Source organism: Pempheris klunzingeri, chromosome 6 (genome assembly GCF_042242105.1).
Source record: "Pempheris klunzingeri isolate RE-2024b chromosome 6, fPemKlu1.hap1, whole genome shotgun sequence".
Lineage (NCBI taxonomy): Eukaryota > Metazoa > Chordata > Actinopteri > Acropomatiformes > Pempheridae > Pempheris > Pempheris klunzingeri.
In genome coordinates, this window is record NC_092017.1 from 28,233,882 (window position 1) to 28,246,931 (window position 13,050).

Below are 13,050 nucleotides of genomic sequence, written 5' to 3' on the forward strand. Positions count from 1 at the left end.
ACCGCCACCACCTGGAACCACCGTGGAACATTAAAGTATGCAAAAACATCATTATAATAATAATAATAACACCAGACTCCATTGTGAAAAACAGGAATTTTACGTGGGAGCTGCTGGTTGGTGTTTTAAAGGGTTAGTTCAGATGCAGTACAATATTTGTGTATCACATAATGAGCTAAAATCCCTGTTTTAGTGAATGTAGTCTGGTGTGTGTGCTGTTTGTGGTTAAACCAAAAGGATCTTCCAGGTCTCTCTCTGTATATATATATATATATATATATATATATGTATAACCCTAACCCTAACCCTATATATATATATATATATATATATAAATATAAAAATTTATCAGAAGGATCCAGATGAGTCGAGAGACTGAAAAAAGGTGTCAGCCAATCAGGTGTGGAGATGGTCAGACCTGCTGGATGACGGGTTTCATCTTCACTGTGAGTCTGAAACGGCTCAATCAATCGATTGTAGAATTATTATTGATTGTGACACCGATATAGACATTCAAAAATCTATTGATAAAGTGGCTGAAAGTGAAAAAAAAAACACAGAAACTCTTTATTTTAATTAATATCACTTTATTATTCATCATTTAAAGACAAAATAATGAAACAAAACTTGACTTTTAACAGAAACCTCTAATGATGTGTGTAGTTTAAGTACTTTTAATTGCCGTTGAAATGATAATTCACCTCCTGCTGAGTTCAAACACAGTTTGGTGTCACTGGCCACCAGATTAACGGTCAGATTACAGATTAATTCTTCACACACGTTCATGTAAACTCACACGTCATAAATTAAATTAATTAGTTCGCTCAGACCGGCCGAAGAGGCGACGCTTCTGCTCCTCTTCGTCGTCTTTAGTGACAAACTGAGTTTTAAACCAGAGCCCTGAGTCACCGCGCTGCATTCACTTCACCTGGGAATAATCGGACAAATCAGTTCACAGTTAAAAGCAACAATTCACACTCGTTTAAAACCAGCGGGACGCCATGATTGTAGTTTTCTGTACTTTGGTTCTGTTTCACAGTAACAACAAGCTCGTTAGTTCTCGTCTCGACTGTTTTTCTTCACGTGTCGTCAATTAAAACTCCAAATGATTTTATTCTACCGGAAATCTGAGCTCAGCGGTGCCAAATCCCACCTGGAGCGTCTGCGGTGACGCAGTCCGCTCTAGTTAACCCTTCAGAAGCGTCTCGATAAAGATTCGCTCCTGGTCTGTTTTCTGACGGACGCCGCGGCCGCAGGAAGTCAGGCAGACAAACGGCAAAGAGAATCTGCTTGGTTTTCAAAATAAAAGCCTCCCTGCAGACTGTCAGTGGTATCTTCCAGCAGCACATCAGTATTATTCTCTAATGGGGGGGCACCAGGCCAGACGTCAGCCGCTCAGAGGGTTTTTAACACCATGACGACCAGAGGTTCATCTGGGATGGAGAAACACTCTGACTGTGACTTTAGCTGCTGTCTGTAGCTGCAGCACAACAAAGCAGGAAGTACATCCAAGAAACACATTTAAAGCAGCAGAAGAAGAAACGAGGCCTGTTTGATCCTGTTGGAAACACATTTAAAGCAGCAGAAGAAGAAACGAGGCCTGTTGGATCCCGTTAGAGACACATTTAAAGCAGCAGCAGAATAAATCTGAGCAGAAAGATCAGCAGGAGAAGCTGATCTGAAACGCTCCTGAAGGGAGATGAAGCCTCGTGGAGGACGGTGGAAAAACCGAACCGCAGACGAGCCTGATGGGATTTTGGGGGCGGGGTCTGTATTTATCGAGCGGCGAATGAGTTTAATCGTCTTTCTCCAGCAGAGACTCTTCACAGCGAAGAAGAACACGAAGCTTTGAAAGAAGAAATCAAACTTTTACAGCTTTTCACTTTCACTCTCATTTTCTTTTAACGCAGGTCAACGACAACTTTTACTCGCTCTGAAGCTGCGACGCCAAAACCTTTTACGCTTTAAAGCGCCTGAAAGCGACGTTGAGTATTTCCTCACATCATCCCGGATGAAACTCCTCGTTTTATTCAAGCTAACGGTGCGTTTCATTTGCTCGCCCTTCGACGGCGTCGTGTCCCCTTTAACCCCGTTAAGACGCCGGCGAACCCTTTCTGTTATTTTTCCCGTTAACGTTCGTTAGCTGCCGTTACTCGTTATTTCTTTAGGCCGAATAAACATACTGTGATAAAAACATTTCCTCAGACGAGAACTCCCATGATCCCACAGTGCGAGAGCCCCCCCCCCCCCGGCACGGTTTTAAATCTATTTTCTACCATTTAACAAACGTAAATAAAGCGGCAGCGTCCGCCGAAACACAGGCGACCCACACTCAGTGCTGCACCTGAATGCGTCAGGTGATTATTTCAGAACAGGAAGTGAAGCTTTAAAAGGTGAGTTTCACAGTAAAAGTGGAGATAAATATAAATTCCATGTGATTGTTTTACTTTCCAGTGTTTGTTCACAGCTGATAACAGTCACGTTAACGTCTGCGCTAAATGCCGTTAGCATCGTGTGTTTGCATATAAGCTACAGTAAAGTGGACGTCTTAGTTAGCTGGTTTTCTCTCCGTAGCTACATGAATGTTATTTTCTGCATTATTGTTGTTATTGATATTGTTATTGATTAGTTATTACGAGCTGCTTGATGAATACGGGCCCAGATTTACAGTTTTCCCACAGGATGTGAATGCAGCATTGTTACAAACTCCTCACGTAAAAACAAACTAGCTAGCTAGCGTGTGAAATGTTCCTCGCCGTCCGTCCGTCTGTCCCGACGCCGCCCTCCGCTCAGACATCAGTGCAGGCCGTTTCCATGGTTACTTTATTATCACAGAGACGGCGACGGGCGGGGGGGGGGCGGAGCCTCCGTCCCGTGGCGAGGGGGGGCCTAGCTGAGGATTTTGTGGTACGGGTGGAGCGGGAGGGAGGAGGTGAACGCCCTGATGTCAGCGATGAGCGTGGCGTCCCGGAGCGGCGGCGAGGACGGCGGCAGGAAGGTCAGCTCGCTCACCTCGCCGTAGGCCGAGGAAGAGGGGGGGGGGTTGTCGGGGCTTTCGGGGCTGCCGGCGGCGCCCTGCTCGGCCGGGTCGTTCTCCTCCGTCCCGAAACCGACCACCTGGTGGAGACAAACGGGTTAAAGGTGAGCACGTAAACTTTACGTTCTTTTCTACGTGAGAATCCAGTTTTAACGTTAAAACTTAAATATATATATTAAATATGAAGAAGTGAACAGGTGAACAGGTGAACAGGTGAACAGGTAAACAGGTAAACAGGTGAACAGGTGAACAGGTGAACAGGTAAACAGGTGAACAGGTAAACAGGTGAACAGGTAAACAGGTGAACAGGTGAACAGGTAAACAGGTAAACAGGTGAACAGGTGAACTCACATGGACGCTGAGCTTCCTGCTGCTGCTGTTTCTGTGCTCCAGGAACCAGGAGACCAGCTCCTCCTTGGTGAAGAGCTTCAGGGCCTCGATCTGCAGCAGAGACCACATCAGGTTAGAACCAGGACCAGAGACCAGAGAGTAGAGACCACATCAGGTTAGGACCAGGACCAGAGACCACATTGGGTTAGGACCAGGACCAGAGACCAGAGAGTAGAGACCACATCAGGTTAGGACCAGGACCAGAGACCACATCAGGTTAGAACCAGGACCAGAGACCAGAGACCACATCAGGTTAGGACCAGGACCAGAGACCAGAGACCACATCAGGTTAGGACCAGGACCAGAGACCACATCAGGTTAGAACCAGGACCAGAGACCAGAGACCACATCAGGTTAGGACCAGGACCAGAGACCACATCAGGTTAGAACCAGGACCAGAGACCAGAGACCACATCAGGTTAGAACCAGGACCAGGACCAGAGACCACATCAGGTTAGAACCAGGACCAGAGACCAGAGACCACATCAGGTTAGGACCAGGACCAGAGACCACATCAGGTTAGAACCAGGACCAGAGACCAGAGACCACATCAGGTTAGGACCAGGACCAGAGACCACATCAGGTTAGAACCAGGACCAGGACCAGAGACCAGAGGACGTTTGAGCCTAAAGTGTTTCTTTAAACAGTGAGTTTTGTCCACTTCAGGCCTCCGTACATGAAACATCTTTACTAACAACCGACCAGGACCACATCAGGTTAGAACCACAGACCACAGACCAGGACCACATCAGGTCAGGACCACATCAGGTCAGGACCACATCAGGCCAGGACCACATCAGGTTAGAACCAGAACCAGAGACCAGGACCAGGGCCACATCAGGTTAGAACCACAGACCACAGACCAGGACCACATCAGGTCAGGACCACATCAGGCCAGGACCACATCAGGCCAGGACCACAGACCACAGACCTCCCTACTGGAACAGAAAGGTGTCTGACCTCCTTGTTGAGCCTCCTGAAGACGTACTGCTGTGTCACCACCTCGAACCAGTTGCGGTCCACCTCCTCCCCCAGGTGAGCGTCCTCGCACTCCTTCAGCTTGATGAGAGCCGTCACCTGGGTCCTGAAGGCCTCCTCGCTCAGCGCCGCCAGACGCTCGCCGAAGCTGACCAGGAACTCCTCGATCTTCGCCTCCACGAACTCCGTGCTGCGAGGAAGAGGAAGAGGAGGAGGAAGGTTTAAAAAAAAAAAAGGTGAAGCTACGCAGACGCAAAGCGAACAGAGAGGGTCGGCTCACCTGAACTTGGTGGCCTGAGTTTCCACGGTGACGGAGAAGCCCAGCACCCCCGAGGTGTTCCTGCAGGTCGGGTACACCTGGTACCTGGACAGCGGGGAGGTGTCGTGGTTACAGAGACGGTGCTGATGTGCAGAAGAAGAAGAAGAAGAAGAGGAGGAGTGACACTCACCCCAGCGTCTCCTTCGTCCTCAGGAAGTCGAAACACGGCTCCTCCATGTGCATCTGTCACATGACCACAAGCGTCACACATGTGCAGATTCACACGCTTAAAATCATCGACTGTGCGGAAGGAGTGGACGAAGCTTTTAAAGCTGCGTTCTCTCTAACGCCCAGCAGGGGGCGACTCCACTGAACAGGCCGTGTTTCTTCTTCTGCTGCTTTAAATGTGTTTCTAACGGGATCAAACAGGCCGCGTTTCTTCTTCTGCTGCTTTAAATGTGTTTCTAACAGGATCAAACAGGCCTCGTTTCTTCTTCTGCTGCTTTAAATGTGTTTCTAGCAGGATCAAACAAGCCGCGTTTCTTCTTCTGCTGCTTTAAATGTGTCTCTAACAGGATCAAACAAGCCGCGTTTCTTCTTCTGCTGCTTTAAATGTGTTTCTAACAGGATCAAACAAGCCGCGTTTCTTCTTCTGCTGCTTTAAATGTGTTTCTAACATGATCAAACAGGCCGCGTTTCTTCTTCTGCTGCTTTAAATGTGTTTCTTGGATGTACTTCCTGCTTTGTTGTGCTGCAGCTACAGACAGCAGCTAAAGGCCTGGTGCCCCCCCATTAGAGAATAATACTGATGTGCAGGGGGGCTTTTATTTTGAAAACTCTTTGCCGACTACCTGCTCACCGGCCAATCAGAGGCGGTCTTTAACGGCTTCGTCCACTTCCTTTAAACAGTCAGAGGTCTAGCTGGTTTAAACTCACCACCATCAGCTCCATCAGAGCGTGTTCTCTGAGGTTCTTCAGCCCCGACTGCAACACAATCAACATTCACACACGTGAGGTCCACTGCATTGATCAGAGACAGATTATTGATTAGCTGGAGGATGTGATGTTATATAATTACCTCAGTTTTAATCATGTTCACGTTATCGTTACTGTCAGAATTCTGTTTTGCTTTTAATTTGTATTTTCTGTATTTTCAGATTAACTTCCCTCAATTGATTATTGGACTGCTGGAAGTTTGATTTAGCAAAAACTAACTTCATGAACTGGACGCGTCGGACTGACGGGACTCTACCTGATAGTAGGCGGTGACCTCGGAGTTGGCGTCTCCTTTGTTGAGAGATTTGACTTTGCAGAGGTGATGCTTCTGGGGCAGCTCCACCACCCGGAACAGCACGGGGACCTCAGAGGACAGCGGCTGGAACTGCAGCTTCCTGCAGACGGACGGACGGACAGACAGACAGACAGACAGACAGACAGACAGACAGACAGACAGACAGACAGACAGACAGACAGACAGACAGACAGACAGACAGACAGACAGGTTTGTTCATCCTGTGTTTCTCCACGTCCACTTTTTTGGCTGAAGCAGCAGAAAAATTCATACTCACTCGATGAAGTACTGCAGGAACTCCTTGGACTCCTGTTGGAGGAAACAGCGAGCGTCAGATTACAACTTTTCAAACTGTTCACCTGATGTTTTCTCTAAAACTCTTTTAGTCTTGACCAGAGCTTAAAATGATCCGTTGTTCTGGTCAACAAAGGATATTTTGCATAATCATATGGCTGATTTGTGATGTACTCCCTTATTCTTATTCTTATTATCATCACTTGTTTCCCAGTTGACCTTATAATTGTAAATCAATTTATTTTCCTTCTTTTAATCATTTATCCATGTTTCTAAAAAACAAGCTTTAGTTTTGTTTTTCATACTAAAGCTGGCTTGTGATCATTGTGTTTGTCTGAGATTATTGTGGTATTAATAAAAGCTGTTTCACCGCGAAGGCACCACAGCCTGACTGTTGTGTTAGAAGCGTGTCTCACCGCGCTGGTGAAGTTTCCCTGTACGAGCCCCTCGGCGTAGAGCTCGGCCTTCAGCCCCGAGACGAAGGTCAGGAGGTCGTCGACCGTCAGGCCCTTCATGACGGCGTGATACTTCTGAATGACCGACCAGCGGCAGTGCTCCAGGATCAACAGACGGACGTCCCTGAGGAGACGAGAGCGGGACTGAGATCGACTCAAAAACATCACCGGTTTTATTTAACGGAGGCTCAGTGAACCTCCGACCACAAGAAGAGACACAAAACAACCACAAGGAGACAGAAAACGACCTGAAAACACACAAAACAACGTCAAAGAGACAGAAAACAACCTGAAAACACACAAAACAACGTCAAAGAGACAGAAAACAACCTGAAAACACACAAAACAACGTCAAAGAGACAGAAAACGACGACTCTGCACTTTGTTTTGTCACATTTTAGAGTAAAAAGATGAAGAGCTGCAACAATTAACGGTAAAATCTGATTACATGTGATCAGATTTGTTGTATCTACAATCCTCTGACTTCTTATTAGAGACTCCAACCAGTTAAGTGTGTGAGTGTGTGTGTGTGTGTGTGTGTGTGTGTGTGTGTGTGTGTGACGTACTTGCCGAGCCTCTCTGGTTTGATGAGGATGTTGAAGTAGGTCTTCTTCAGCTGCTCGGAGAACATGGTGAAGACGCCCGGCTCGGCGCTGAACTCAGCCAGATGATCCACGATCAGCTTCAGCAGCAGCTGAAACGGCAGCAGAGGGAAGTAACTAAAGTACTGAAGTAACTAAAGTACTGAAGTAACTAAAGTACTGAAGTAACTAAAGTACATCAGCACGGTGTGTTTGGTTTGTTAGCAAACACGCTTATTTAGAGCAACGTGATCCTCCTCATGTTTGTGTCGCCTGATGATTTTAAGTGCAGTTTTCCCTTTTAAGCTCCGTTTTTGGTCCCCTCCATCCTGAGGGAAATATTATCTGGGTCCTTTTACTTCGCAGCCAACAGATCTTCGTTTCAAAATGAGAAAACCAGACAGTTTGTTTCCCGACAATAATTCAGAAACATGGAAACAAAAACTGGAAACACTTCCAAAGTCTCATTTCCTCATTTCAAAAAGAAAACCTGTTGCCTTCTCCGTCTCTATTTTTCCTGCTTTTATATCTGAATGTCTTTATTTAAATAGGATATATGTCCATAGGCTTTTTGTATTTATTCCTCTGTGTCTTTACATGTTGTGTCCTGACTCTTGTGTCTAAATGGCTGCTCTCTCCTCACCGGCAGTTTGTGGTTGAAGCCTTTCAGCCGGATCACCAGGCCGTGCTCTCCGGCCACCAGCTTGTACTCCAGCTGGGCCACGTCGGCCTCGTAGGCCGGCTCGGCCAGGTTGTGGGCCAGGATGTTCACGAAGAGGTCGAACAGGACCAGACTGGAAGAGGAAAAACAGCGAGGGGTCAGACGGCAGCGAGGACGCAATAAGAGGAGAAATTCATCATCTGCGGCGGCGGCGTCTTACTTCTCGGGACTCTTCTGGATCATCGGGGAGATGAGGTTGAAGCGGATGTAAGCTGAGAGACGGAGAAGGAAACATCAGCAAGTTAGTTTTATAAAGCAGCAGTGATTTGAATCATCCAGCAGATGGAGCTGTGGAGCCTAACAACTGATTCCTGACATGTTTTAGAACAAATATACTCCTTGTCCTTGTCTGAATTTACAAATATTATTTGTTTTAACCAAGATCGCTCTCTCCACCAGACTACATTGAGAAAAACAGTAATTTTACTTCACAAAGCACAGGAGCGGCTGGTCTCCTGCTGCCTTGATGGGTCACTTTGTTTGTGTTGTTGCGTGTTACACAACTGATGTGTTGGATCTAAACTAACCCTTTAAAAGAAAAGTCACACAATAACACAAAGAAAAAGTCACACAAAGTCCTGTGTGCTGTGAGGTAAAATTAGTGCTTTTGTAAATAGAGTCTGGTGGCTTTGAAGAGAGTGATACGTGTTGCGGAAAATGTGTATGTGTGTAGTAAATTCATGTATTATAAGACATAAAGGCAGAAATTCTGAATACAGTCGTTATATCACTCTTTTCAAACACACCAAACTCCAGTGACAAAAACAGTCATTTTAACTCTCAGAACACTGGAGTTGCTGGTTTGACGTTGCTTTGATCTGTCAGTTTCTTTGTGTTTTTGTATGACTTTAGTGTTTTAAAGGGTTAGTTAGGATATAAAACAATATTTGTGTAACACAAAATAACACAAGCAAAATCACTGATTGAGGCAGCGGTAGACAAACAAGTCCTGTGTTCTGGGAGGTTAAATTACTGTTTTTGTGAATGGAGTCTGGTGTGTTTGCAGAGAGCGATACAGAGCGATTCTATAGCGAGTCATTTAAGAATAAGAATAAGAATAAGAATGACTTTATTAATCCCGGAGGAAATTGTTGAAATTATATTTATTTATTTAATTTTTATATATATAAAAATACCAGAGTTACCCTTTAAAGCAATGGTGAAAATATTAATTCATTCATGTGGGTGCTCACTCAGATTGAGGTGGACGGCGATACCTGGACACACCTTTGGGGATCTTGAACTTGTTGTCCTTCTTGTACCACAGGCAGCCTCGATCGTTGTTCACGATCCTGACGGGAAACTCTGAGTCTGGACAGTCGGACGCCTTCAGGGTGAAATCAGTCGCTGCGGCACGAAGACGAACAAAAACAGCAATCTGACAAACAGTCGGCCATGTTTGTAGTTTTTACTCTTTTGTGGCGTTGATGCAGTGAATTCTTATGGAACCGCTGGTTCTCTGCTGTCGTGTTTGTACTGACCGATGAACTTGTTCTCAGCAGGAAGGTGGAGGTCGGGGTTGAGCTCGAAGTCTCCTGTCCAGCGCTGAGCCCACTCCTCTGGGACGTCTGAGGAGTTTAACAGAAGCACAGGTTTCTTATATTTTGCTGTTTGCGTCCTCGTTGGTGTTTCTGCTTATTGTCCTCATGGAGGCCTCCATAGACCTCCACTACACACTAACACACTGACTAACTAACACACACACACACTATAGACCTCCACTACACACTAACACACTGACTAACTAACACACACACACTATAGACCTCCACTACACACTGACACACTGACTAACTAGCACACACACACTATAGACCTCCACTACACACTGACACACTGACTAACTAGCACACACACACTATAGACCTCCACTACACACTGACACACTGACTAACACACACACACTATAGACCTCCACTACACACTGACACACTGACTAACTAACACACACACACTATAGACCTCCACTACACACTGACACACTGACTAACTAGCACACACACACTATAGACCTCCACTACACACTGACACACTGACTAACTAGCACACACACTATAGACCTCCACTACACACTAACACACTGACTAACTAACACACACACACACACTATAGACCTCCACTACACACTGACACACTGACTAACTAACACACACACACACACACACTATAGACCTGTACTAACTTTATTACACTACACACTGAGGATCTGGAGCTCAGAGGTCAACGGAAAGAACTGGAAAGTGTGTGTGTGTGTGTGTGTGTGTGTGTGTGTGTGTGTGTGTGTGTGTGTGTGTGTGTGTGTGTGTGTGTGTGTGTGTGTGTGTGTGTGGTGTGTGTGTGTGTGTGTGTGTGTGTGTGTGTGTGTGGTGTGTGTGTGGTGTGTGTGTGTGGTGTGTGGTGTGTGTGTGTGTGTGTGTGTGTGTGTGTGGTGTGTGTGTGTGTGTGTGTGTGTGTGTGTGTGTGTGTGGTGTGTGTGTGTGTGTGTGTGTGTGGTGTGTGGTGTGTGTGTGTGTGTGTGTGTGTGTGTGTGTCGTACCCTCCACGCTGTAGCAGGTACCGAACCATTTCTCTCTGAGCGGACATTGACCTTCATTCTCTGGCGACAGCAGCAGCAGGTTCGCTCTGTCGGGGGTCAGCAGGGAGAGAGCGGCACTGATCACCTGGACACACACACACACACACACACACACACACACACACACACACACACACACACACACACACACACACACACACACAGATGAAGCTGACTGATGGATTATTGATCCGACGAAGAAGAACATGAAGAAGAACGTGAATGTATTCTGATGGTCAGTTCACTCTCAGGTGTCCTCAGTACCTCATGCTTTTCTCTCACTGGGGCTAATTTATCGATCATTTATCGATCGACTGACACAACCCTCGGTCACCTGGCCACAGCACGGAGTTTCAAAATAAGAGCAGCAGAGGATGTTTACAGCTGTGACGTCAGGGAATTAAATAAGTATAAATGTAATTTAAAAAATTTTATAAACATAAATCTGATGAAGTAAAATATAGTAAAGTAAATTTAATTTAATCCTAATTTAATTATAGTAAACTACAGATATTAGTAAAAAGAAAAGTCTAATATATATATAGTGAAGTATAAATATAATGAAAATGTTAAAAATCCCCCAGATTGAATGAAAGAGTATCTGATTGATTGAATATTGGCGTCCGGACTGACTCAGAGCGCCCTTTAATCAAACTACGGACTGATTCTGGATCAGATCTGGGCCTGCCGGTCCCGGTTACCTGGGGCTCATACTCGAACATGAGCTGGTCTCCCGTCAGGAAGTCGTCTTTGGGGAACAGCTGCATGTTCTCACAGATGTTCTCCACAAACTCGATGGGATCCGTCTGAACAGAACCACAGACACATTATTCACACTTCATTCAAAGATGGACGCCAAAACATCTGGATCTCCTGCTTCGTTCATCAAACAAGTGTTTCCTGGAGATGTTTCCTGTTATTTTTAGTTGCTGACGTCTATTCAAGTGCTCATTTTTCTGATCAGTTTGGTTTTAATTAGTTATTTGATACAATAAAACAGGGATGAGACACTAAAGGCAGCTCGGTTGGTTGGTTGGTTGTTAGGTCGGACAGCGATAAATAAAGTAAAACATCTGATGTCTGTGGCTGTAATAAACCTGCCTCTCCACCTGTGTACCTGCACGTGAGCGGCGTCTTCCACAAGGCTAACGCTAGCAGGCTAATCGCACTCGAACAAGCTGCTGCTCAGCGACAGGCTTCTGGTTTAGTGAGCTGACAGCGGCTAAAGCTAACGTGGCGTCTGTTTACATGATTGTGACACTTAAAAAAGGTCTCACATGATGAAAAACTCACTTTTTAATGTCTTTTCAAGGTAAATATGTGCACCCAGTTTGCCGTCTTCTCTCTATTTCTGCGCTTTTTTACACACATTTAGTGAAAGAGGCAGCAGAAACAGAGCGAGGACGGTCTTTGAAGGTCACATCTTTATGGAGAAAAGACAGTAAAATGTGCATTTTGTGTAAAATGGGACATTTAAGGTTCAATCTTTAACTTTCACTGATGACAACGGAGCGGTTTCACGTCTTTGCCGCCTTCACGAGACGTCAGACATCCCATATTGGTTCTATTTTGGCTCATTTTAAGCCAAATTTATTCATTTATTCTGGTGAAAAACAACATATTTACAGCAAACAACAACGTCTGACTTGAAAATATACAGCAGGATTTAAGCATCCACACACTCCATCATCAGGGATGATTGGCAGGTTAAAACCGGTTCAGTGTTTGTATCCTGAGGCTCATCTCATCAAATCTGAACCCAATTATTTCTGTAGTTTTCATTAACAACCCATGAATCATTTACTCAGAAAACTGCATCATTACAGAGACGAAGCTGATTAATTTGCACTAAACAACATCTGATTGTTAATCAGCTGCCGGCAGCACTGTGTGCTGTCGTTCGGCTGTAAACACATTAAACTAAAGAGGTTTGTGTCTGTGCTGCCGTACCTGCTCCTGGTAGTGGAACTCATTCGCTTCTATCTTCTGAATTTCCTCGTAGATCCTGAAAAAAAAACATTACAGAGCAACAAGAGTTAAAAAAAAAAAAACTAAACAAGAATGAAGAAATGTACAAATATTTGTGTGTTTACATGCACATATTTTATGGTTATTCTTCTGGAGTTTGTTGACTCTACGAACACACAAAAACCTGCACGCACCGATTCCCACATAAGCTGGTATTTACAGGAAGAACGCAGACTTCACACAGTTTTAGTCGTAAATCTACAGAGATTTATGTATCAGCCATCTGGATGAAACCTAAAATATTTCAGTGCCCTTACAAAAAGCGACCAAGCTATGTGGCTGGGCCTTATTATACATACTTTGGTGTCTGAGTGACTGGTAGGTAGTAAAAGTGTTGGAACTGGTCCAGTAGATCACCTCAGCCAGCAGACACCAAACGGGCTGCAATGGCTGCAACGTGATCCTTTGGGACAACTGCACCTGATCACAGTAGGTCCACTA

General features: G+C 45.3%; 1 protein-coding gene across 1 annotated transcript in view; it reads right to left on the bottom strand.

Annotated features, from left to right (window-relative positions):
- Positions 1-1,608: 1,608 nt before the first annotated feature.
- Positions 1,609-13,050, bottom strand: part of LOC139202481 (nardilysin-like) — a 23,931-nt gene continuing 12,489 nt past the window's right edge. The window contains exons 15-31 of the mRNA XM_070831980.1: positions 12,532-12,586; positions 11,283-11,387; positions 10,543-10,666; positions 9,488-9,574; positions 9,234-9,353; positions 8,167-8,218; positions 7,929-8,079; positions 7,271-7,398; positions 6,666-6,828; positions 6,233-6,264; positions 5,917-6,055; positions 5,601-5,648; positions 4,855-4,907; positions 4,686-4,769; positions 4,388-4,595; positions 3,389-3,478; positions 1,609-3,117 (exon numbers count right to left, since the gene is read on the bottom strand). Coding sequence (XP_070688081.1) covers positions 2,890-3,117; positions 3,389-3,478; positions 4,388-4,595; positions 4,686-4,769; positions 4,855-4,907; positions 5,601-5,648; positions 5,917-6,055; positions 6,233-6,264; positions 6,666-6,828; positions 7,271-7,398; positions 7,929-8,079; positions 8,167-8,218; positions 9,234-9,353; positions 9,488-9,574; positions 10,543-10,666; positions 11,283-11,387; positions 12,532-12,586 — 1,867 coding nt within the window. The 3' untranslated portion in view covers positions 1,609-2,889. The remainder of the gene's footprint in view (positions 3,118-3,388; positions 3,479-4,387; positions 4,596-4,685; positions 4,770-4,854; positions 4,908-5,600; positions 5,649-5,916; positions 6,056-6,232; positions 6,265-6,665; positions 6,829-7,270; positions 7,399-7,928; positions 8,080-8,166; positions 8,219-9,233; positions 9,354-9,487; positions 9,575-10,542; positions 10,667-11,282; positions 11,388-12,531; positions 12,587-13,050) is intronic.